General features: G+C 41.2%; 1 protein-coding gene across 12 annotated transcripts in view; it reads left to right on the forward strand.

Moving 5' to 3' along the window:
• RBFOX1 (RNA binding fox-1 homolog 1) overlaps window positions 1-26745 on the forward strand; it is a 1495983-nt gene that overhangs the window by 1422902 nt on the left and 46336 nt on the right. For 8 of the 12 annotated variants that reach the window (XM_037029876.1, XM_037029877.1, XM_037029873.1 and 5 more), the window contains one exon: window positions 15543-15675. In XM_037029876.1, coding sequence (XP_036885771.1) covers window positions 15543-15675 — 133 coding nt within the window. Of the gene's footprint in view, window positions 1-15542; window positions 15676-26039; window positions 26080-26745 lie in introns of all 12 variants that reach the window. The other 4 variants (XM_037029874.1, XM_037029871.1, XM_037029879.1 and 1 more) reach the window with 1 other exon arrangement.

Below are 26745 nucleotides of genomic sequence, written 5' to 3' on the forward strand. Positions count from 1 at the left end.
CGAGGGTGAGGAAAGTGAGGTACTCACCTCAGACAAAATTTACAGAAGTGCCAGAAAACTAAGTCATCAAAATAAATAATATTGTAACACAATATTTTAAAATATTGAAGTTTAAAGGAAAAATCTGTTGAACAAATATAAATTTTTCCTATAAATACAGGATAACCATTATTTTTTTTGCCTTGGTATTCAGTATAATCAGCATAGAACTTCTTTATTTAAACTTTGGTAGTCTGTTTATGATGGAATTTTTAAAAATAATTTTAAATTTTAAAAAATGGTGTTGAAATAAGATTTTTTTTGATTACTTGTTTTTTAGTGCTTTTTCATTTAAATTTCTCACCCAAGGTGAGTGCCTAATTTGTCTAACCCTAGTTCTAGCCCCGATATAATGATAACCATAATAATAATAGTAGTAGTTATTGAGAACCTACTGTGTGTTTAGCATTCTGCTAGGCATTCATACAAACTTTCCCATTTAGTCCTTACAAGAAAACTATGAAATAAGTATGATTATTACGTCTCCTTTTACATTAGAAAATTTAGGGTCAGAGGGATTAAGAAATTTTTCCAGTATCACTAGGCCAGATCAACTTTGAACCCAGCCCAACAGAATTTCAAGCCTTCTATCATTACTAGTCTCTAAATTTACACACTGGGTGGTGCAAACAAGCAGGGCCACATGCTCTGTTTCTGAAAGTCTGAGCAGAGAGTGGGCAAGGGGACCCTCTAAGCAGGATTCCAGCCTCCACACTCAGGCCAAGGTCATCCTTCCCATCCAGGCTTTCTAGAGAGGCCACTCTTCCCTGTCTGATCTGCCTGGCCAGGGGTTGGCAAATTGTTCTTTAAAGGCCAGAAAGTAAATATTTCCAGCCTTATGGGCCATCACACTTTTGACATTTTGTATTATTTTTATCACATTTTAAGACAAATAATGTAAGGTCAGCATGTAAAAGAATACCTGCCCCCTGGTACATATTAAATTAAGATAGAGACATAAATTCAGACAAGATACAATGGATTGATATAGTTTTGCTCTCACAAGAAACAACAAATAAATCTGGGTTTGGAGACTTTCTTTTGGTGCTCTTGGCCTTCCTTACTACCTGCCCCAGTTTTCCCAGGATACATAGTGAGACTCTCTCATCTTACCCAGAATCTCTCATCCTCCACCCAGGCCTCTTCTGCTTCCTCTCACACACTTCACAGCAGTGCTGGCTCTCACACACCCTCTAGACTGATCCTTCTGATCAGGAATCAGACAATGCTTCATTCTTCCTGTGTCCATGACTCAGCATTATGGTGACAACAAGGCTGTGTGCCCTCTCTCACCTTCCCTGAAATAATTCCTTCCTCTTTATTCATTTTATTTGTCCTTTGATGGGGGGGGAGGTTGAAAATGCATCATTTCATTCAAGCAATCTTTACCAAGTTTTTTCTACATAACAGGCACCATTTTATGCACTGTGAATAGTACGTGAACATGACACACAGAAGGTGACATCCATAGTGTCTTGTAGACAAGATAAATGATAGACAGATATGTAAGGCTAACGTCTCAAAATTGCAAACACATTACTCATGGGGATATTTGGAAAAGCATCCAATATAGGAGACTTCCACACTGTTTTTTTTTTTATAAGTTTTTTTTTAAGATTTTATTTATTTATTTATTTTTAGAGGGGAAGGAAAGAGGGAGAGAAACATCAATGTATGGTTGCCTTTTGTGCGTCCCCTGCTGGTAGTTAGCTTGCAAGGAACCGGCCTGCAACCCAGGCATGTGCCCTGACTGGGAATTGAACCGCGACCGTCTGGTTTGCAGGCCCGTGCTCAATCCACTGAGCTACGCCAGCCAGGGCCCACACTGTTAATACTTCTTCTTAGGTGAACTAAATGTCACTGCTTTCACCATCATTCCACACCATAGACAGGACACTTAGCTTCTGAGATCCTAGTTCCCTCATTGAATCCCTGGAAGAAAAGATTTTGAGACAGCTACTATGTACCATGGTTGCCTGCCACCTCAAATATAGCACATGCCTAAGTGATTGAATAGTGCTTGTCCACAGGTGGACATGGCTGTTCAGCAACCACGACTACTGGGGGAATTCCACAGACCATTTTTTCTCTGCCACCAGAGCACCATCTCTTTGCTTTGCACCATCTGCCTTGCTTTCCCATGGCCCAGCACATCTCTACATCTCTTGTTTATTAAGAGGGTACATTTAATAGGCTTCTTTTCTTTTCTCTTCTTTTCTTTTCCCTTACTTTCTTTTTTTCTTCCCTCCCTCCCTTTTTCCTTTCTCTTTCTTTCTTTCTTTCTCTCTCTTTTCCTCCCTCCCTCCCTCCCTCCCTCCCTCCCTCCCTCCCTCCCTCCCTTCTTCCCTCCTTCCTTCCTTCCTTCCTTCCTTCCTTCCTTCCTTTTATACTGGTGATTCCACCTGAACACCAGTTTTCAGAACAGGTTCATTTATATTTTCAACCCCCACCATTTCCACCCCAACTGGGTTAGCTCCCTCATTTGATGTCTGTTCCTTTGGCTGAATGGTAATCATCCTACACCATTCTTTTATTAGTGTTTTGTTTTTTTAAAACAATTTTAGGAAAATAAAAAAATCGCTAGTAAAATACCCTCCACCCTTAATTGCTTAAAGGGAAGAATCCTTAAAGAAGCCCATTTCAGGCAGCTGCTGTCTAGCTTTTCTGTGCTTTGTTATTAATCTCAATGCAGAATGGTAGTTTTCATCTTTTTTCAGATGGGGGCCTTCCTTCTGAAAAAGGCTGTCAGTTGCAAACCTACCATCCTGTGGTGTGCCCCCAAACATCTTATTTGTCTTGATATTTCTTTCACAGAAATACATGTGACAGATAAGGAGTCACCAGAGGATGGTTTGCTTTGTGTCAGACAGATATTAAAACAATAAACTACACTGCCCTGGGACTCCAGCGCATGCACAGCCCCAGAACAAGGCCAAGATGAGATGTTTCTGAAAGGCAGCGAGGCAGCTGTTGTGGGGGAATTCCCTGGAAACCGGAGTCCTGCGACCACACTGACAGAAACTGTTTTTTAATGCTCACATTTTCTTAAGAGGATCAGAAGACTGCCTGGTGTACTTCCCACATGTAACTCCTCCCCCAAGCCCACCTTCCACTGGCCCTTGGCAGAGGCAAGAGGGAAATCCTTCAAGGGTTGAGAAGCTTATTTTGAGTTCATTTCTTATGCACTCATCCGCACTTCATATGCTTTCTCAAGCTAATGTGGATTTAAAATAGGAAAAAATAAAAACTATTCTGAGTTCAGAGCTCTGAACATGAAATTTGCAGGGGCCAAAGATAAGATCCTGTTGATTCCTGGAACCTAAAGTGGGACAGCTTGATACAATGGTGCAGGTGTGCATACTTAGGGGCCCAGCTTTGCAGATGGAGCCACGCTCCCTCAACGTCTGCAGAGCTGGGAGTGAGGATGTTAGAATGGGAGTAAGAACGTCTAATGACTCTCATATAATTCAAGTGCTAGGGTGGGGATTCCTGGTGCTTCTCGCATAGAAATGGGTCCAACTACAGAGGTGGCCCCCTCCTCCCTTCAGCTTATTTCTCTTCAAAAGTAAATCTCTCTGCCCTCTGCAAAGATACATAAAAAGGAAGCTGAGCTTGTCTCCCATTGGAGGGAAAACAGCCTGGCATAGTTCATTCAAACACGATAATTTAAACAGTTGCTTCGCTAAAAATTCCAAAACCATCATTTTCTTAAATCATATTTTCATCTATGTAAAAGTACTTTCATGCCCAAAGCTATTTTATTGCTACTGAAGAGCTTATGGGGAGTGTTAACAAAACACAGTTTTCAGAACCAAATAGCACACCATGCATTTTAGATCTATCTCCTTGGGTTTTGTTGGAATGCAGTGTGGGTGCCTGACACCTAATTGCTTTTTATGTAAAAATAAACAAACAAACATACAAATACCACCTCTATGGGAACACCTGCCCGGGTATATTTATTATTTGCATCCTTGTTGTTGCTACAGAGATCTAAGAAACATTTCCCAAAGATCATTTTTATTTATTTTTCAACATTGTTTTCAATTACAGTTGACATTCAATATTTTTTAGTTTCAGGTGTAGAGCATACTGGTTAGGCATCTATATAACTTACAAAGTGACCCCTTGTCTCAACGAGGATAGTATCACCTGGCACCATATATAGTTGTTTCAATATTATGATTATATTCTCCATTCTGTACTTTGCATCCTCATGACTGTTTTTATAACTGGCAGTTTTTACTTCTTAATCCTTTCACCCTTTACCCTCCTCCCATCTAGTAACATCAGTTTGTTCTCTGTATGTTTCAGGCTGTTTCTGTTTTATTTTATTTTTTAAATTCCAAATTTAAGTGAGATCCACATATATGTAGAAGTCTTTGACTTATTACACTTAGTGCGATATCTGGTAGTTTCATCCATGTTGTTGCAGATAATGAGATTTAATTTTTTGTGTGACCAACTAATATTCCATTGCATAGCCAAGGGATGGAAGTAACCTAAATGCCCATCAGTATGCAACTGGATGAAGAAGATATGGTACATATATACAGTGTAATATTACTCATCGAAAAATCATTTGTAGTCCATAGTATTGGTGTTACAAAGTTCTCTTTGAGCATCAACATGATTTAGTGAAAAGAGCTGGATTGAAACAGTGCTAGGTCTAAATTGTCATGGTTACCCTTGGCTCTGTGACCTTGGCCTAGTCTCTTTGCTTTGAACATATCTATGAATTCCTACTTATCTCTGAGCATTAAATAAGAATATTGTGTGAAAAGCCTTTCAGGCTGCCTGAGGCATTGTAGCTCCACAGACAAATGGCTGATCTTTCCCTTTCTTTCTTAGAAGCCATATTCTGCAGGGCTTTTGAAAGTTCATGTAAGAAGCTGGTTTGGCAGGTTTATGTTAGTCCAGTGACTGGATGACTGGATCGTCTCTGCGTGGTTCTCCTTCAGTCTGTTCTACATGGGGGTTTGAGAAGGGCTGCCATTCTGGCATCAGGCAGGGGATCCCCAGGTCCAGATGGTCTGCTTAGGCTGTCACACAAAGGATCAAGACTCAGTCTTTCGAGTCTGGAAGCTGACTCTAAAAATCAGATGGCCTCAGCACAGAACAACCAGCTATATCCACAGCCATGGCTGGAAGTAAAATGAATGATGACTTGGCATTGTGTCCCCATCCTGTGAGCTACTGCCAACCCCCTCTGAGGACCTCATGTTCAGGAGCTGCAGCAACCCCAGAGACGCATGGGAAATCCAGCCCAACATAAGGAAGCTAATTTATCTCACTTGCCCTGTTTCTTACCTGGAGAGGCAATTCACTGAGCTTGCTGTTTCAGCCAGCTGTTAGCGAGGTCATGAATGATTTAACAATTGAAGCTTTACTGTGTATGTGCACTCAATAAAGTAATTATTTATATAAATTATTTGCTTTTTTACCATGCTGCCTGAAAAAAAAAAACTAAATTGACACCAGTTCAGGTTTTGTCAAACAAATAGACTAAGACAAATCCCTTCATCCAAATTAAAATAGACCTCAGCATCTCCATTTGTCCTCCACGTTCCTTCAAACAACATAAAGCACATTTGCAAATGCCTTCTGTGGTCCTGCCAAGTTAAACACTCCAAGATTGAGATTCATTCTCATTTTGCTGAATGAAATGTTACCAAAATCCTGCCCTGGGGGGTACTGTCAATACCTGTGCATAAACAGATTACAAATATGCCTTGTGCACAGTAAAAACCTATCAGTGCACATTAAGGCAGTGTGTGTCTGTTGGATTAATCTGACCATTTGTAACCTGGGAGAAAAGAGACAACAGTTAACTTAGGAAGGTAAGCAGAATAGTGTGGCAATACGTTAAAAAACAAGGTTTCTGTCCTCATCCAAAGTTGCAAAGACCTACACGATGAAAGAATATTTTCATGTATGAGTGTTGGGCATGGGTTCTGTTGCAGCGTTTTGAATTTGTTTTTAAGTTAGGAAACATTTTCGTTCTGGTAACACCAGAATCACTGTATATTCAGAGTAAATATATGTGTGTTCTTTGCAGTGTTATTTATTTTTTTCATAGATGACTCATTTCTTTCTAAGGAAGAGATTTATTTCTAACCAAGTTGTGAATAAAGTGATAATTGATAACACTGTTAAGTCAATTATATCCCATATCTTGGAGGAAAATTCTGGTTAAATTTAGTCACAAGGAGCCCATTACTTTGACAGTAATCAGGTTTGTGTGTGGAACACCATTCTAAAGTAACCCAGGTCCCTGTTGCTGGGAGAATCCATTTTCCCAACATTTTTGGATTGTATACAACCCCCTGGCTCACCTCCAGATGTGGAAATAAACCCCAATAGAGAAGGGAAACAGCTTGCCGTGGACTCTTATTGGGAACATAAATCAGTAGCAATCCCCATGGCCTCTATCCAATTAGTATTAAAGGAGCAAAGCCCTTCCAGGTGTCTTGAAATCTCAGAACATAAATATAGAATGTAAGAAATGACACCTGACCCCTCCTCCACTTCTACTCTCTGCTCCAAACGAGGAGCACATTGAAGTCTGAGGGAGACATCAACAAATTTCCCTGTGAATTAACTCAGTCCATGATGAATTGGGGCTGGGTTTTGGGGGGGAGGTGCTATAGATATAGGGAAATGATGTAGCAGCTTGATAGGCAATAGGAGGGAAGGAAAATGGAGACAATCTTGCCCAAAGCTGACACAGTATGCCTTTGACATGTTGGTAATAGATAAGATGATAGTGTCTCTAGTGTTAAAATGCCTGAGTCCAGACACTTGGCTGAGCTTCTGAGCTGCTCTGCATCTTCTGTTCCTCCCAGGAAAGTAAAGATAGTCGTGATGTCTGGTTCCTATGGTTTTGTGAAGAGTTAGTTGAGTTAAATGGTGGGTCTGGAGGTTAGCAAATGTGAGTAAATAGTAGCTATTATATCACAGAGTTGAATCTCCTCCATTGGTAATAGAGTATAGGAAGCTAGAATTTTTGCCAACTGTATTCATGACTTTGCTTGGATTATTCCAATTATTACTGCCTGAATTTTTAGACAAATAAGGTCCATAGTCCCTCATCATTAATGTTCTCACTAAACCTTAAGGTTCTCTTGGAATATGCATCCTTCAGAAGCAGCATCTCAGCAAGTCCTGCAGATTCAAGGACCAGCACCCACTTTTCCTTCGTAATTGAACTCCTTATTGTGGCATTCTAGTTTATGTGACAATATAACCCATAAACATTTTAGGGATCACCTTGGGCCAGGTAACCCTCTAGGTGCTGGAGACAAAGTATTGACCAAAATAGAGTTTTCAGAACATCCCAACACAGAGATATAAAATGAAGTTGCAATCAAATAAGGTGATAAAAGACTGATAAGTGGAGGCGGGTGGGAGCGAATGATGTCAGAGTGACTGATGGCAGTCAGAAAATGTCAGGTACAATTAAGAGAAAAGGAGGAGGTGGTGATGTTGGAACCAAAAATGGATGAGGAAATTAACTCAACCAGTATAGACTGAACGAAAGGCAGAGAACTTGCCGAAGCAACTGCAAAGCAGCAGCCAGAGGCTGAGGCTGGGGGGTAGGGGGTTGGAATGAGGCAGTTCAGCCTCGTACAATAAATATTTAGGGAGTGTCCAACTTGTGGCCCAGGATGGCTGTGAATGCAGCCCAACATAAAATTGTAAATTTACTTGAAACATTATGAGAATTTTTTGTGATTACATGCCGCAATGTATTTAATGTGTGGCCCAAGGCAACTCTTCTTCTTCCAGCGTGGCCCAGAGACGCCAAAAGGTTGGACACCCCTGGCAGCTTGGGCAGTCAGGCCAGTACAGTGTCACCATCTTTTTTTCCTTCAAAAATATGCATTTCTCTCCAAGTTCAAACTCTTGCCAATCCCTTCCACACATCCTAATCAGACCTATAACAGCCTAGAAACTTCTGGCTAATTTGGATTTGACTAAAACTTTTGTACCATGACGTTATGTAAAAAGATTCAATTATGGTGCGCAATGTTTTGTGAGTAACTACCGCCCATAAAAAGTTAATTAATCAGGGCTGTGTCAATTTCCTCGTGCCATGTCAATTTGCTGCCAGGTAATTAATCACTAATCACCCACCAAGCAGCAGGCTGGGGAACAATCCATGAGCCATTTATTGTCTTTCCCCAAATAAATGGCACGCGCAGCCAGAAAGAAACACATCTTGCCTTTCATAATATTTTTATCGACACTTTTGCAAGTTGTAACAGACTGAAGCAACAAGCAGCTGCAGTTCAATGGAATATGAATATTAAAGAAACAAATGAGTGGAGATTTATAGGACATTGCATTTCTGTTATGTCAGTTTTGAGATTAAACCGAGCAAATGAACAGTGAAAAATTACTCTTCCATGTGGAGAATGGTGATTAGACTTGTACATTAATTAGACATTTTTGTTTTCCTATTCAATGCATTTCAAATGAGGGTGTCCTATAAGGAACTGTTTGTCCAAAATGTAGATTTATTCACTTCTAAACAGTAGTATTTAATATCAACATGCATTTTTAAATGAAACGAGAGTTGATCTCAAACGTGCATTTTAGGGATAAATACATGTGAATATGAGAACCAGAGATCCCAACAAATTAAGTGGCTCTTCTGGTCTGTTTGTGAATAACTGAACTGATGGAACCCTTCTTTTTTCCCCCCAAACCTTGAAATTACAGATTTTTTTTTAAAAAATTGAAAGCCTTTCCATTTTACTTTGACCTCGAACTAAATATGTCCCATCATATTCAGTTTTCCATGTAATGCCATTTAAAGATAGTGGCCTAGCTCTGTATAAATTCTATGTTATAAACCAATCTGATGTGCCTTTGTTTGAGAGCTGTTTGAGAGCGCACATTTTTGCCATTTGAACTAATTCATTCGTTTTCACTGTGATGTTCATCACACAGTGCCCTGCCACTAAAATCGAGCTATGGCTGGCTGTTTATTTTGCCTCAGTGTGTTACTATTACGCCACTTCTTAATTTATGGTCCAGCACATTGAACAGGAGATCCCTCAAGGGGGATCCCGCAGAACCATGAACCTGCTGTTGAACATGCGTCTGCACCCCCAGAATCATGCAAGTGAATGTTTCCTACCATAAACTACCCACAGAACAATTCAGCTTGAAGTTAGCATGACGATCTCTCAGCCCTGAAACATTCCAAAGGTGGGGAAAAGGTGGCATTATAGGGCAAAGGGAGAGGAAGAACAGGACAAAAAGGGAGTCCCTACTCCATTCTGAAGGCACACCTTCTCCAGGGCAGCTGGCAACCTTATGCAAATTCAAACCAGCACACCAATGCAAAGAATAATTGCCCATTAAAGCGGTTGTATATTTTTATGGCTTTGATGCAGAATCTGCCCCCCTGTTGGCTTTCGCATCTGCTACTCTGCCATCTCTCCCAGAGCTCTAAAACTTTAATATGCAGTTTATAACCCTCAAGTATTTTCCACTGGTTTTGTGTTTCTTCTCTTGGGATTCCTGGGCTGGTGAGATGATCTCATTTGTGTTTATTTTCTAAGGTAAGCACCATGTTCGTAAAAGAGATGGAGGGGGTGAACACACGTTTGTCACTGTAAATACATTGAAAACAGAGCTCATAGGAGGTTGGAGGCGGGGGCTTTGTCTTTGAGGAGGAGACAGGAAGCAGTTGACACTTAGGTAAATGGCTCATCTGGCTGGTCGATACACCCACATACCTTCCATTTAAAAATGTTGATTGTCTGAATTCTCTAGCACATCACAGCATGTCTCTTGTTACATCCCTGAAGTTTCTGTTTCACTGAGTTCCAAGGTATAGGAAGAACTCCTTATCAAAGATGGTTACTCCAACTCACCTCCTCCAAAATAGGATCTGGGTATAAATCAACTGAGGGCTGGGAGTGGGTCGGCTGAGATTGTCGATGTATCAACAAGATGCTCAATTGGTATTTACTCCAAAAGCTCTTGCCCTGTTTTCTTTGAGAGAAACTCATTTTTCGCTTATGAGCTAAATCCAATTTTCGTTGCAGTGATACCAGATTTTTCACTTTGATTCATGCTGGATAAGGTTTCAGAGGAAACCTTTCCAGTATAATGAACCTATGATTTTTACCCTCCCTTGTCTCTCTTTTCTTCTGTCAAGAACTAAGAATTTATACTGTATTCCACAAAACAACCTGAATACTTCCCATTGTTCCCCATGGATGGTCTGTTTACATGTTTATTAACTTGAAATTCAACTAGAAAAAACATCAAACTACAGCACTGTGGTTCAGAAATACCTCTAATTTGGTATCTTTTTCCTCTAACCTTGTTCTTTAATTTACATTAACAAATATTGGACAGGGGGACAGGCTCATGACTTTTATTAACAGTGATTTGCTCCATTCCAGAAATGGAGAGGACACTGTGAGCATCCATTTGGCATTTTGCATTGGATTGATTAAACATTGATTGCCCGCTTAATGGATCCAAACTCCAGAACTGGGGCATTGGTAGATGACATGATAATTTTCACTCAACAAAAGATAAGTGTCGTGCCATATAGTACATAATAAGATATCTCTTTCTTATTATGTACTTGTTATATAGAGAGTCCAAGGACAAAGCCATCTGGGTTTTGTTTCATTTGTATCTGAATCATTTATTCAAGTAAGTGCTTCAAATATGCACTTAACCATGTCCCAGCATCTACAAGCCAGCATACCTGGTGGGCAAGTGAATAAAAAGTAATCCCATCCCATGACGAGTCTAAAGGAAGCTTGACAAACAGTTGTGGGTTTTTTGACCTTCACATTGACTATTTGTCTCAGCAACAAGGAAGAGAGCCAGACTGTCCTAAACCAGCCATTTGGGGAACATCCCCTAGTGGAGGTGGGGAGACACATAGAAGGCATAGCTACAAATCAGACAAGTTAAGGATTATAAATATTGTTATTTTTCTGTTGTCCCCTGTTGCACAAATTTATTGCATTCAGAGACTGTGATTTTCTGGGTTGCCAGAAAGCCTTGTCTAGGGCTAAATGAAGGAAGGAACTTTTAATAGATATCTCCTGTCTGGGCAAAAAAGTTTGAGTCCTGCTTTTCCCCAGAACAGGAAACAGAACTTCAAATCCTGTCATTCTGCAGCAATAAAAGTGAATTTGAATTACTTGAAGGTTTGCAACAAGTCCAATAAATCTGTGTAACCTGTCTTTGTTTTTTTTTTTAATCAGAATCAAAGATATTCCAAATCTGGTTGCTATTTCTGGGCCAACACAACACCTAAAAGTATAGATGCAGAAAATATTTTTATAAGGGTCATGATTGAGATATGATTGTGTCATCTGCATACTGTTTGCCTGCAAAACCTGGGCAGGACATTTTGTATAGGAGAGAGTTATGAAAAGTGAAAGTTAAACAGATAGGACATCTACTCTCCCAGGAAAAAGGAGATTAGCATTGGTTAACTACCAAAAAGTGTCCAGGCACGATGTTAAATACCTGGTACCTGCTCTGTGCAGCAACCTTGGCAATCAGTAGGCAGAACTGATGGAGATCACTGCCCTCAAGGAGCTTATGTTCATTCTAGCAATAGCGAGAGTTCTTTTATTCTGGAATCCAAGCTACTTGATTGCTAGTACAGCAGGTCCTTGAATAACATCATTTTGTTATAATGTGGATGAGATGCAGTAGGAACTTAAATCTTGTTTATATCAATTAGCTTATGCTAAAATTGGTTTTGTTGTATGTCATTTCACTGAAAGTCGCCTATTGATGATGAGAACCTATTGATGATGTTAAGTGAGGGCTTACTGTACACCAGGGGAGGTTTGTGGCTGCCTTGCCAAGGAGGAAGAGATTAAAAAATAAAGAGAGGAAAGAAGGAGGCAGGGAGTGCAGAATGAAAGGAGGGGGGCGGAATGAAAAAATAGGGAAGAGAGGATGGAGCATAAGAAGGACGAAAGAGGAAGGAAATGCTCATTAGTATGATGACTAACTAGAGACTAAGGGACCCCTTGGCCAGTCCTAGACTGGCAATAGGAAAGAGACAACTAAGCCAAACACCCACCTGGGAGACTCACATAATTTCTCCACGAAGCCTCTGCTCCAAAGCATGAACTTTGGAATCACCTTATTTTACCTGAGGGCACCTGGCCTCCCAGGAAGGCAGTCGATGGGCAGTCTTTCCTGTGTTCCTTTAACAAAATAATAACACCTCTAATCTGCTGTGCAGAGGAGCCCAAAGAGGCTTGCATTAAGACCCATACGTATCTTATCCTATCTATTCTGTAGCAAACAGGGTACAAATAGAACCCTGGCTCTGCACTTTCAGCAGCTTGTGCTCCCCTCTCTCCTGCTGAGCGTCTGTTTCATGTTATCTCTCAACATCTAAATCCTCCTAGAATTATTGTAAAACCTGCTTGTCGCTGAGAGGGATCTTGTCTCACTCCCTCTGCACGGTAGCCAGAGATAATGAATGGGTCAGCATAATTACCGTGTTTTCTCACACAGGCAGCCAGCTGCTCTGCCAGATTGTGAATTTTTCCTTTTCTTTATTTCAAAATCCAGAGTGTTCCTACAAAAACTTTGTATTTGAACTGTGGCAAAACGGACTTAAAATCAAGCCACGCTCACTCATTTTCTCCTGGTCCTGAAGCAAACATCTCATATCTCATTACTTCCGGGCTTTTATGATATTAGGATTTACCTACTTTCCCTGTTAAGACAGGCACCTCTCTACAGTGTCGAGCATGGTTGTTTGAAACTGGAACCAGGAGATGTGGGTGCTAGGGGCTGGCAAGCTAAGAGTTAAGTTCAGCTGCATGATTTGTTTTTAACAATAAAAAAGAAGGTTACAAATAACCAGTATGGTCTTCTCAGACACAAATAGAAAGATGAAATCATTTTGGCTTATTCACCAATCCTAGCATTTTACCCTCATCACGAAAGAAAGAAATGATAGAATTCATGAAGCAGGCTGGCTGTTCACCATTTGGGGACACAGAGAGAATTCCAAATGATAGTCAGTCCATCTTCCCTTCAGGTTAAAGGGTTATATGCCAACCCGTGCAGTTCCCTGAGGTGATGTAGAATTAGGAGTGACTTTGTGGGAAGTCCCTTGCTCTCCCTGCCCCCCTGCCACCCACCATATAGCTACAAACATACGTACTGTCCAAGGCCCCAGGGTAATGGAATGAGACTGGGTGGAGGGCTTCTGCTCCTGAATGTGATGTAGGAAGGGGAAAATCCCTCTTGGCAGTTTAGATATAGGGTGGAGACCACATTAGCACAGCAGGAAATACAACACCCCCACCTTAGGTGTTTCATCAAACACAGTTCCGGGAAGAGTGAAGTGTGGGGGTGTTGAGTTAACAAAGTTAAAGAGCAAGGCCTCTCCTAGTGTTTATGTCATGCTAAAAGAAATTCGGTGTTCTTCCCCACTTTGCACATCATAACAAGCACTGTGTGAAATCCCGGGAGAGATGGACTAGGAAGAGAAGGTTCTGAAGGGGGATGAAACCTTCTCACCCTGGCTCACCTCACCAATCTTCCTCTCTCTGGAAACCCTCAAATCTCCTGTTAGGTCAATGGGATGAGAGAAAAAAATATGGGACCAGCAGAGAAGGTGTACTGGATGGTCTGCCCATCATTTGGCCTGACCACAGCCCACAACTTTATTCCCTTGGTCATGTTGTGAAGTCATCCATGCATTCACACAGGTGCCCAAAATTTAGAACCTACTGTGAATAAAATCAGGGGGTTCCTGTTGACTTGGGGAGGCAGGAGGAGATCCAGAGATGAATGGGATATGGAGGGAGGCCTCAAGGACCTTGCACACTAATAGAGATAAAAGTAACAAATGACTGACTTTCCTTCTCTCGAAATCAATACCCATGAGAGATATTCCATAAAATATACCCATGAGAGATATTCCAGGCCTGAGAGCCCTTACCAGGCTCCTGAGCTGGTTGGCAGTTGGGTGGAGCATTGATTGTCCTACATACTGAAAGTCTGCAGATTCAGTCCCTGGTCAGAGCACACATGTAGGTTGTGGGTTTGATCCCACATTGGGGCACAGAAGGGAGCCAACCAATTGATGTTTCTCACATCAATGTCTCTCACTTCTCTCTCTCTAAAATCAATAAACATACCTCACACAAGGATCAAATAAAAACGAGTACCTGGGAAAATGGAGTTGGGGAGTGCTGGGTTAGCTAGGTTAAAGCATATCCCTGTCTGTAGGACTGTCTGAGCCTTCAATATAAATCTCCTGAGACAGTGAGTTCCCTGCTGTATTCTCCAGAAAAGCACCCCATCCACATGCACTGGCGTTAGCGCTGCCTGCTGTTTAGTGGGATGGGACAAGCACTGGCTGCATGGTGAGAGCTTTGGGGGATTCAAAGAGGAAGGAGCTGGAAAGCAGATGCAGTTTCCTGAGGCCTCCTGGGTTAGCATTTGCATGTGGTGGGAGGAAGGACAGCCCAGGCAGAGGCAACAGAATTAATTATCAGGGGTCTCAGGTATCATGCTTAATTTCCCTCTTGATTCTTCACCAAGTTATCCTGGTCAGAAAATTGTCCCCTAGGGAAGAAAACACTGCCCACACTCTTCTTAAGAGTTGAGTTCCCAGACTTCTCTGTCCTTACTGCTGCTGTGTTTAATAGGCTGAATAAATGGTTAGGGGGCTGATGGGATGTTGGAATGATTTGTTTCTTGGAGCATGAGGTGTACTGTATATTGCACTTCAATTAACAATATATGTACATAAAGGAAAATGTAGGAAACAACTGAAAATGGGTTGGGGAAAAGCTATGAACAGACAACTAACACTTAATACAGTTCAGCCCCAGAGAGAAGTATGGAACACGTCGAAATATGTGTGTATATGTACATATATATGTATATGTACACAAATATAAATATACATATATATACACATTCACACACACATATACCTGTATATACATACATACACACACCAGTGCATATTATGTTTGCACACAAAGTGCATACATATTCACTAACACATGGACAGGTTCATATATAAATATTACACACTAGATGTGTGTGTGCATATATGTGGATGGATCCATGGCTGGATAGGTGGACTGAACGATGGATGAATAGATAGAAGACAAATACATCTTGAGAACACATTGCACATACATCTTGCAATCCACCTTTTTATTGCTTGTGAGCTTTAAGTCTGTTTTTAAGAAATCTTTGTCAATGTTTGTCGTTTAGCACATTCTCTTGGACACTGGACCCACCTACTTAACTAGCCCATCCTCTTTGGAATCAGACCTTGCCCTTGGCCCTAGCCCTGCTGCTGCCTTTTTACCCCTGGCTCCTGGAAGTATGTGGGGGGTTGTGGAGGGTGGCAGGTGTCCAGCTTTTGCTCTGGGGCAGCAGGGTTGGGATGGGATGTTCCTTCAATGGTAGGTGTGCCTCTGAAAGCTTTTGCCTTTCTCTCTCCTCTCCTCCTACAGTGCCCGGCTTTCCGTATCCAGCCGCCACTGCGGCGGCCGCCTACCGAGGGGCACACCTGCGAGGCCGTGGCCGCACCGTGTACAACACCTTCCGGGCCGCGGCACCCCCACCCCCAATCCCTGCCTACGGCGGGTAAGTGATGTTACCTCCCAGGCGGGCCTCCCTGCACCCACCCCCTCCTGTTTGCAAGCGCATGCTGGTCTTGACTGCCCCACCAGAATACCCCAGCATGCAGCCCAGCGTGCCTGCTGTGGAGCACCTTGCAAAGAGTATTGAAAAATGAGTGTAATTTGTCCTGTCATGGATGGTGCCTTTAAGCATTCTACATGTCACATGTTGTTATGTAAATTCTCTCTGAGACTGAATGCTGGAGAACAGAGAAATGGTTACAGCCAAAGATGTATTTCTGATGATTGCAAACATCTGGTTATTAAGGAGGTTGGATCACATTTGCCCCATGAGCCTGTCCATGGAAGGACATGGGGTTCTCAGACATAAGAATCACTGGTTGGTCATGCTCCCTTTCCCTAAGACACCTTGAGCTTCAAGGTTTACGAGCCTATGGCTGGGAAGAGAAAATTATGTGTGGAGTCAAATGCAAACATTCAAAATTTCAGTGCAATTGGAATTAAGACTTCTTTTAGCTGGATTTTCCAAGATGTCCTTTGTCTTTAGTTCCCCTCTGCAAGGAAATGCAAATTCATGTGTTCCCCATTGCCAGTTTGGTATTTCTGTGCGTGGACCTTGGTATTGCCAAGTAAATAGCAGGGAACAGTGGTGATGCTGAAAAAACCTGTACTGGTGTGACAGGCTGCAACCTAGAGATGCCACCCTTTCTCTTTCCTGATCCTCCTGGAACATTCCTGTACACACAGAGTCAGGGAGGGATGTCTCTAAGGAAGTGGTTCTCAAGAAATGCTGGGAATATCTAGAGACATTTTTGGTTGGCACAACAGGAACTAGGAGGTGCAATAGCACTTAATGGGCAGAAGCCAAGGATGCTGCCAAACATCCCACAGTGCACAGAATGGCCCCTCGCCTGATGCAAAGAATCCTGGCACCCTAAATATCATTTAGGTGTTGCTATAAGGAAAACTCAGTTATGCCAAGGATGGCCTGGCGGGAGGCTTCCCTTGCCTGTGACCGACTTTCTTATCTTTAGGAAGAATATGACTGTATTTAGGACTATGTAAACAGGGTTAAACACATTTTTAAAATAGCTCTGGTGCTTGTAAATCTATTAGAAAACCTGAATTAACCCAGAACACCTCTCTGTTATACTGAGTGAGATATGCATATTTCTACCATTTCAAAGGAGAGCATTTGAAGTGTTTCAAAAACAAATGCGGTGAGACAGAGTTAACACTATGAAGAAAATGAAAGTAGATGAACTTGTCAGGATGGGGAAAAAAGGCGGAGTAGGTGAAGTCCATTGTTTCTGGTGTTGTCATTAGAGTGAGGTCAACTCCAAGCTTCTTAGTGGGCAAAACAACACCAAACAAACAAACAAACAAAACTCTACAAGGAAGATGGCAGGTAATAGCAAACCAAGGATGAATTAGCCAAAAATTCTCTCACTCTCCAAAATAATGTATCTTCCTATCTTCAACCTCATCTCTTGGACCATGTGATATAAATAATCTGACTATCTGAGTGTATAATTATTATCTTCAGCCCCCACAGTATCAAGCCCATTTTATAGATCCAGAAAGGCAGGAATAAAGACTTGTTATTTTCAAGGTCACATAATGAGTTTTGAAGGAAAAAAGTTACCCACTGGGCTCATGTGATTACTAAAGCAAGATTCATAAGCCATAAATGCAAAATTGCATGTTTATACACCATTAGTTTGTCTGAAAAATCATTATCTTATTTTGGTAGCTGGTAATTGCAGCTTTCTGGTATACATACCTTCAGTAGCTCGCTGCTATATTGAACAGACAAAAATGAAGTAAAATTATATGGCTTATCCTCACATGAACAATTTATAAAAGTCTCAGAATAACACACCTGCTGTAAAATAGAAATTTGCTAACTTATAATGAACTTGCTCTTTGCTGGGAATAACCATGCATAACTAATTAACACCACATTCGCCAGGGAGAGACACAGACATTTCCAAATGGTGAAACAATGTGTTTGTGACTGCTTGGAACATGATTTAGTATTAATATTCCAGTGATATCTTTAATCCTTTTGTTTACAATTGTGGGTTGTGCCTCTTTGCTGAATATTGACTGGAATCCTGAACCCACATTTAATAGTAAGATAAAATTCTTAAGATATGGAGAATAAAAAGAACAAGAGGATTAGAGTGTGTGTGTGTGTGTTCATGTCTGCAGGTTGTATAAGAGGATAGGACTGGTGGGGAAGGAGGAAATTCAACTGGTTGCTGGGTGTTTTGCTGGACTTCAGGTTGGCTGAAGTGCATTGATTCTAGATGCAAAAGTGTGAATCTAGCATCTTAAATGGTGGTTTCCTTTTTCCTCTGGCTTATGGGCTGCTCATCTTGGGAAGAAGAGCAGTTTGGCTGGAGGAATTAGTGCCCTCATCTTGCATTGAGTTGCAAAGATGTTGGAAACCCAATCCTCATTGCAGGAAGTGACATGATCAGGATTCTGGTGCTCCAGAAGATTTCTTATAGCAGTTTATCTTAAAACTCGTGTGGATTTCTTATAGCAGTTTATCTTAAAACTCCTTTCAAGGATGATTTCTAGATTTGACTAATGTCTTTATGGATGTCCTGTTTAGCTCAACATCCTTTTTCTCAGCTGCATGCACTCTCTTGCACTGAGGACGCAGAGGCAAATAGCACCCTCGGAGGAATGTTTTTCCACTTGGGAACAGAGCATGCCTTGTTAGCCAACAATTTCAATAAGTGTGATAAGTAATAAGGAGGGTGCTGTGTAAGCAGTAAGGAAAGTATCAGGTGTTCAGATAAGGCTTCTAGGAAGCGAAGAGAATTAGGACACATTTGTATTCAATCGTTTCCTAAATTTCTGTGCTAAGATTTCATTCTGTGATTCTCCCTCACACACAATGATCTCCATCTTTTCTAAGATGTCACCTAGCAAACTGCATTCATTAAGAAAAAATTTAATTTTCCCATTGTCATCAGTTGAAGACATATCTAGCTGCCAACATAAACCTCTGTTCTTCATCAAGTATCCAATATGAATATATGTTGTTATCCAAAGGCCAACAAAAATGTGTCATTTATCCTATATTCATGTACAGCTTCTATATTTTTTCCAAGAGATTGAAATGATATCCCACAGAACCTCCATGGCTGCTTTTGTGGAGCCATGGGTGACCCTCAAAATATCTAGGATCGAGATAGTTGTCCGGGAGGGTTCACCAAGGATGCCTTACATCCATCATTTCCTCTCATTGATTCTGTTTTCCCCTCCACATACCGATGTTTTCTAAAGTCCATTCCAGCAAGTAAGGAACATAGGGTATAGAGAGCCCCTATCTCTCTTTCTCACATAGCTAAATAGAAACTTCTTGGGACATTAATATATGATCATTCCTTCAGGGGCTGGGGGTACGGGGGCTCTGCTTAGACCATGGAGGGATCATGGAAATAAATGCAGAATTTTAGACTAGGATAGCAAACCCCCTATTGTTTACCCCCATTAACTGAATGAGAATGAGTGATGAATTAGAAATCTAGTGGCTACACAGTCTACAGAATTGTTGCAGTCCAAAAAGACAGGTCAGGGGCAGATGAGATTGGCCCCTGCTGTTCTATTTCGTACTACCCTGGGTAGCTGACTTAACTTGTACAGTTGCCTTAATAGGAGATTGATGACTATGTCTGCCTCCACTTGGTTAGGAGAACATGTGATAGGAGATCCATATAAGGTTACAACTTAGTAAGGTCCATCATGTGATATGTGTTTAGTGAACTGTAGCTACTATTGCTGAGGTTGATGCAGTTACTGATCCTTTGTCTTTCCTGCACGGCATCACTTATTCCTTTGTTGGAGGCACCTGCAGTTCACAGATCTGCATCCCCTCCAAGCTGCAGGGACAGCTTTGTTTTGCGCAGAGCATTTCAATAGTTTCTGTAACATGTAGATTGTACATAAAATATTAACTTGTGAACAATCTCAACAGGAGCTGAATGGACCAAGTTTTCCACATTTCTCCTTGTATTTGATCCTGGAGTCAATTTTGGTAGAGGAGACATAATGTCCAGTCTGTCTCTCTGTGACTCATAGTTGGGAGAAATTACCCATTGGGTCATTGCCATCCAGTGGAGCTTGCAGACTGATTATTTGTGGATGAAGATGAAAGGTAGCCACCAGACTGAATACCACCTCTGGTATTAGACACCATCAACTAAACCCCATTCCTTCCCAAAGGAACCTCATGAGATTGGCCTCACCAAGTTCTTGTTCTTAATTAATTAGTTAATTAGTTATAAAATAGCTACTTATTAAATGCCTAAGCTAAACATCCAGCATCTGCGACAGGGCCTCGGTCTTGGTTCACTGGCTATCTTTGAGTAAGATGTTCTGCACTTTCTCAGAGATTTAATTACGATACATCTCAGAGTTAGGTTGAGAAGCATGTTGAAGAGACTCTGCCACTTTGAGTTTAGGAAAGATATCATAGTATCCTAGGAGAAAACTTCTGAAAGTCAACTAGTACACCAATGCCACCCATACACGGATACTTTGAGAATGCTTTCAGGTGCTGAACACAACCTCTTAGAAGCTGATACCAGCTTCTAAGACTCTGCGGATAAGACTTGCTGTCTGTAAATCAAATATGCTTTTTGGTTTTAATATTTAAATGTCTAATCCCCAGACTGTATTATCTGATATTTAGGAACTTTCCAATTTAATATAACTCTCAAACTGAAGTCTTCACCACCCAGTCTCAAATACTTTCCAGGATTCTCTCTAGCTCTTTGGTTTTGGAGTCAATTCTTAATCAGTTGCCCAGGAAGTTTTAAAATGTAACCTCTTAAAATTAAAAAAATTCTCTTAATTGAGTGCATTTATGGACAGACACCATAAATCAGTGCTGCTTAAATTAGGGGAGGTGAGTAGGGTGTCATAAATGCCTTTGATAATCTAATTAAAACTATGCATTTTCCCTTGGAAAATATCTGTGTGCATATACATGTGCACACACCCACACCACACACACAATTCTATGCAAATGATGCCAGGAAGTTCATGGACCTACCTGATATCAACTTTAAAACAGCTAGATTTGAATACATTAAAATTTTAATTTATTTCCACTTGGAAGGGAAGTATGTAGAGTAGTTTTAAATAACCTTTCCTTCAAAAATATGTTTATGGTTAGACTATATTATGTTACACAAACACATCATGTACTTTGGGCATCTTATTCTTTCCTTCCTTTTTAAAAAAAATAAACTAATTTGCTATAGTGCAGTCATTCCCTGCTTGCATTCATTCCAAATATTTAACCACTGTTATTACTTTTCTAAGAAAATGAGATGTGCATTTGCATTATGTTCTTGCAAAAGCATATTGCAGTCCCCAAGTGATTGACAAGCAATACAATTACCTTTGCATGGCTAGACAGACCGTCTTTGCAATAAAATTGACTGCACCTGTTCAATGCATGATGGCAACTCCTTTCTCTTGTGACTGAGCCATGGTTCATTTATCTATAGATGCATACTAAAGATTGACCCCTGTCCTCCTTTCACTACAAATTTGTTGCACCTGTTTCATAGTGCTTCAAAAAGAAATGTTTAGATATAGTCATGGAAACCAGTATGAGACTTTGTCAGAGCTTTTCTATAACCAGCTTCCATGTAGAATAGGACCTAGAAAGCTGACCTTCAGTGCTGTGGCAAACAAGAACATGTGGAGGATGGTGTTTTAGAGAGCAATGAGCCTATTAGTTCTCGGACTAGTGGAGGCATCACCTGTTACTTGTTAAAAATGCAAATCCTTAACCCCCTCATCAGCTCTATTGATTCAGTGCCTCTGGCCTGGGTGTGAGGCCCAGCCATCTGTGTTTGAACAAGCCCCCCAGGTGGTTCAGCAGCATGCTGAGGTTTGACCACTGCTGCCTGCCAGAGCTGATAAAAGTTGGTGCTCCAAAGCCAAGCCTACCTGGGCTAGAATCCCAGCTTAGTTACTACCTAGCTCTCTCCTTTTCCATTTCTTTATACTTAAAAAGGTGACAATAACATTGTCCATCTTGAAAAAGTACTTTGAGGATTAAGTAGGATAATGAGCACAACATGCTTGGATTAGGGACTGACACCTAGTCATCCCTCAGTTAATGTAGAGAATAATAGTATTTGTACTTGTGCTATTACTTGTAGCTTAAAGGGCACACACACACACCCAAACACACACACACAGCATTTTGGCGAAACTGACAGCCTCCCAAAGTGGCTTTATTTCACACTGCCAATGAGGACAACTATGTTGGTTCCTCATTTTTTACAGTTATCATGAAGGTAGATCACTCAGCCTCTCATTCATTTCTCTCCAAAACACACAGGTGTTGCACTCGGTGAGAAAAAGAAATTCATACATGGTGTGGTTTACAATAGCAGTTAGAATTTTTTATTTCCTTTTGGAGTGTAGCCACAACTTCCTTCAGAGCCTCCCAAAGCTGAAAGATGCCCTTCCTACAGCCTTGCATAGGCTGTTCCCTGTGGCTGGGCTGCTCTTCCTACTTTCTACCTGGCTAAGGTTTTGAGATTTCTGAGGTGTTTCCTCCAGTTCCCTTGCCTCTGTTGCTAGCCTTCATCCTTCCATTTCTTGTTCAAAGTGTCATTATCCCTCTCCTCCTCAGCACCCATCAAGGCTGCCATTCAACATTTATGCACATGGCTTTGTGACTGAGTACCCAGTAAGCTTCCCTAGTTCAGGTGTAGCGAGTAGACTCTCTGTGCTTTGGTATAGTGGTTGGAATATAGTAAGCATTTCTATAGCAGAAATATAGTCTGTTTGAGCTTATCAAAATGAGGATGTGAGATCACATTTTCTCTTTGTTTTTCTGCCTCATAAATGTGGGATGTCAGTCAGAGTCCCAAAGTAGCTTTCTGTGGCCCACATTGGAGGGCAAAGCATGGCAATGAGGTTGCCATGTTGAACAAACACTAGGGCCTGTTCTTGCCACACTGGGAGCTATTAGTACAAACAGGCTTGACATGGAAGTTCACTGCTTGCCCCAGTGCCCAGGGACTTATCCTGGTGAAAGAAGGGACCACTTTCCCAGCCAGAGCTCAGCTCCAGTCACTCCTGGTCTACACTGTATGCTCACTGGAACAGACCTCAAGGTCTAGCCTCAGCTCTTCTCTCCATCACAGAGAGACCTTGTTTTATTGTGGCTCCCTTTATTGTGCTTCGTGTATGTTGCATTTTTTAGAAATTGAGGGCTAAACCCTTCACCAGCCAAATGATCACAACTTGCTTTATTGTGACACTTGTTTAATTGCGGAGTTCTAGAACAAACCTGCAGACCTCCAAGGTAAGAGCAGACACAGACTGGGTTCCCTTTACAAATATTTAGAAAAGAGCATTGTTCCCCATGTTTGAACACATTAATATTTGGTTAAATTTTAATATTTTGATCCTACCTGGATCACATTTTATCTCACCTCTTGCTCTGGTCTCCTAAACCAGGATCCAGTTCGGGTTTTTTTTAAAGGTTTTATTTATTTATTTTTAAAGAGAGGGAAAGAAAGGGAGAAAGGGAGGGAGAGAAACATCAATGTGTAGTTGCCTCTCACATGGCCCCCTACTAGGAACCTGGCCCATAACCTAGGCATGTGCCCTTACTGGGAATAGAACTGGTGACCCTTTGGTTCACAGCCCACACTCAATCCATGGAGCTACACCAGCCAGGGCAGGATCCAGGATCTCATTCAAATGAGTTTTTGAATCTCATTTAACTTCCTCTCCTCCACTGGCAATAGTCACTGATACTGAATAAGCAGGTCAGAAACCAACTTGAGACTGCAGGCTGCTTCTTCTTAATCCTCTACTTAATCCTACCCGGAGTTGATAAGTAAACTGATTACTTCATGTTATCATCTGTCACCCCTCCTATAAAATATGGGCAATATTCAGTCAATAGATATTTATTTTACATCTTCCGGGTAGAAAGCAATGAGTTAGATATAAGCAGGATAGAACATTGAGTAAGCCCATTAGGTGCAACTTCAGTGGGAAATGAGTCCCATACACAAATACCTTTAACACTGACCAAGTGAGGATCAAAATGTTGATGTTGGCAATTACAGGACGGAGAAATAACTCCGATTTGGGTGGGCATTGGGTAAAGGTCAGAGTAATGGTGACATTCAGCTAGAGCTATGATGTCAAGCCCATTGCTCATTACTTCACAGCCCTATCTCTCTTACTCTTCCCTTGAGGCGGGCGCTTACCTCTATCCCCATTTTACAGATTAGTCAATGAGGCTCACATAGCTTCATAATTAGTCTAAGAGCACACAACTCTTGATTGGTGAAGCTGAATTTGATCCAGATGCCTGTGTTGTTTTCATCTAACTTTGCTCTTGAGTGGTGATCTGCTTTTGGTGAGGACTTTGGCAGAAAAGCCATTCTCAGCACAAAGACTAGCATGTGCAAAGACATGATAGCATGAAAGAATGGGCTGGAAGTTGTTTTGATATGGCTAAATGACCAACTCTGTGGTTCTGGGCCCAACTAAATAGTGGTTGCTCTCCACTGTTACATCAGATTTGTACTGAGTCCTGTCAGCAGAGGCTGGTCCTGCCTTCTGACCCCCAACAGATACTATCATTTTATGTTGGAAATCTTGAAAGAGAATTCAAAGCCTAGTTCAGGATGCCACACACCTCAGTATCTGGGATTAGGGTTTTACACTGTTTGACAAGTGCTCTCGTGAACTGTAGCCCTTTTGATCAAAATGAAAAGAGCTGGAAGCGATTCCTACCAATCTCCTTAGTGTGTATAATCCCTGACACCTCTTTAAGGATAACGGTACTTGGGGTTTTGCCAATCAACTTTGAAAGCTCTGAGAAGCACACTATAGTGTTCTCCAGCAAACCAGTGTCACTGCTGTGTGTATGTGCATGTGTGTGTGTGTGTGTGTGTGTGTTGTGACGCACCTTCCCTTGGCTTTATATGCTTGGCTTATATGTGGGTATAGTCTGCTACTGAAACCTGCTGCAGTCCTTTGGTAATCAAAATCGTTCTTCTATTAAAACCACAGCTCCATTCAACAGTGGGGCTCACTGGTCCTTTGCCAGGATCATAAATCATCTATGAACACCATAGGGAAATATTAGGAAAGGTTATTAATTACAACTACTTCCATTTTTTCAAAAACATGCATGTAGAACACACACTTTTATATTCAAGATATCCTGTGACCCTCACAGAAGACTGGGGTGTACAGGCTGCATATAATCCTCATTAAGCCCATTTTAATACTTAGGAATTTTAAATCAGTTTCCCATGATGTTGTAGCTGTGAGCTTTTATTCCTGACTGTTTCACTCAAGGTATACCAGAACATTTCTGGAGAATTCCAGGATCTCTTCTTCTCCTCCTCCTGTGAAGTCAGTCCTCTCTCTCTAGAATAACTATATAGACAGTGATCAGAGACATGCAGCAAAACCAGGCTTGTTCAGTCATAATGTAGGGCTTTGCTTAGTCTGGGTGTGATTATGCGAATATACACACAGAAATATGCATGCACACATTTGTACAAATATGCACATATGAACATGTAGGTATGCAAACACACTACTATACACATGGTACACACAATACATGTATGTACATGCTCATGGTACACAATATACTCGCATGCATGCATTCATGAGCATGCATGAACACAAGACATATTTCTGCGCACACACATATACATTTATACCCATATACATGCACAAAATGTGCACATGTTTGTAACACACATGCACACATGTGTTATAATTAGAGATGTTCTCCTACATTTACCCTGAAATAGTGGTGCAGGGAAGTATCAAATATGATACTGCAATGTGAAAAAATACAGAACATTTCTGAAATCGTTTGTGTTGTACAACTTCCCTAAGGCCATTTGGCTATAACCAATATTGAAAATGTGACAATCTGTGCTCCTACCCTTACCAATCATATATTTTAAGCAGATGATTTTTCCCCAGGGCAGAGGGGACTGTGTGGTTCGACTGAATGCGAACTCTAACTCTCCTACCTGTCTAGGCCATTTAAAATAAACTTCAATCCTGTTTGCATTTCTACACCCCTCCTGAAGGGGAGGGAAGTCTGATACCCAGCATCTGCATTCTGGGCCAGCACCGAACCCCAGCCTAATTTTTTTGGCCCAATTAACTACTGTTGTTTCCAACCTCCTTAACCAATGTGGAAACTCTCCTTGGTTCCTGTGTTTTGGACCTTGTGACCAGACTAACTTCACCAGTGCAGGGGTTGGTGTGTCTGCATGGGGAAATGCACTAATATGGATGTTTCTCTTTGTGTGTGCACCCTTGCAGTGTTGTTTACCAGGATGGATTTTATGGTGCAGACATTTATGTAAGTATTCATTAACGCGCATGACATCCTCGTTTCCTCCCAGAGTCATTCTTTTTACAAGTTTGCTGAGAATCTCTCTACTACTCGGTGTTATCCATTTCCTCCTCCTGGTCTGTGGGAGAGTCCAGGAGACTCACAGGGCAGCAGGATTTCTGCTCACGATAGCTTCACATGCTGTTGAGTGGAATGATCTCCTTCATCAAGTTCAGAATAAATGCAAATGCTCTACCCCCAAAGATGGCATTTCTCTCAAATCAAATTAAGATCCTCCTGCAAAAAGAAATTCTCTCTGAAGTTCTCAGTATGGTCTGTGTGTTTTCAGTTTAATATTTAGGATAATAGCTGTAGTTACCAGCTGCAGAGGGTTAAAAGATATTTTCATGGCTGATGTTTTCAATGTTTTCTTATAAATCTATTTAATTGTTTATCCCAAAGCCCTAGAAAAATATTCCCTCTCCTTTTCTCTCTGTCTCGCTTTGTTTGTTTCTCTTCCTCTCTCTCTTTCTCTCCTGCTCTCTTCCTCTCCCTTCCTGTCTCTCTCTGTATCCCTGTCTCCCTCTCTCTCTTTTCCTCCCCCCACCAATCATGGATGATATTAGTAAGAAACATCTTTTCTTATTAAAAAAATATGCCAACCTGAGCACTAAGCCCTTATTTTCTTCAACC

The sequence above is a fragment of the Sturnira hondurensis genome, unplaced genomic scaffold, assembly GCF_014824575.4.
Source record: "Sturnira hondurensis isolate 20B ecotype Veracruz unplaced genomic scaffold, ASM1482457v3 Scaffold0020579, whole genome shotgun sequence".
NCBI lineage: Eukaryota > Metazoa > Chordata > Mammalia > Chiroptera > Phyllostomidae > Sturnira > Sturnira hondurensis.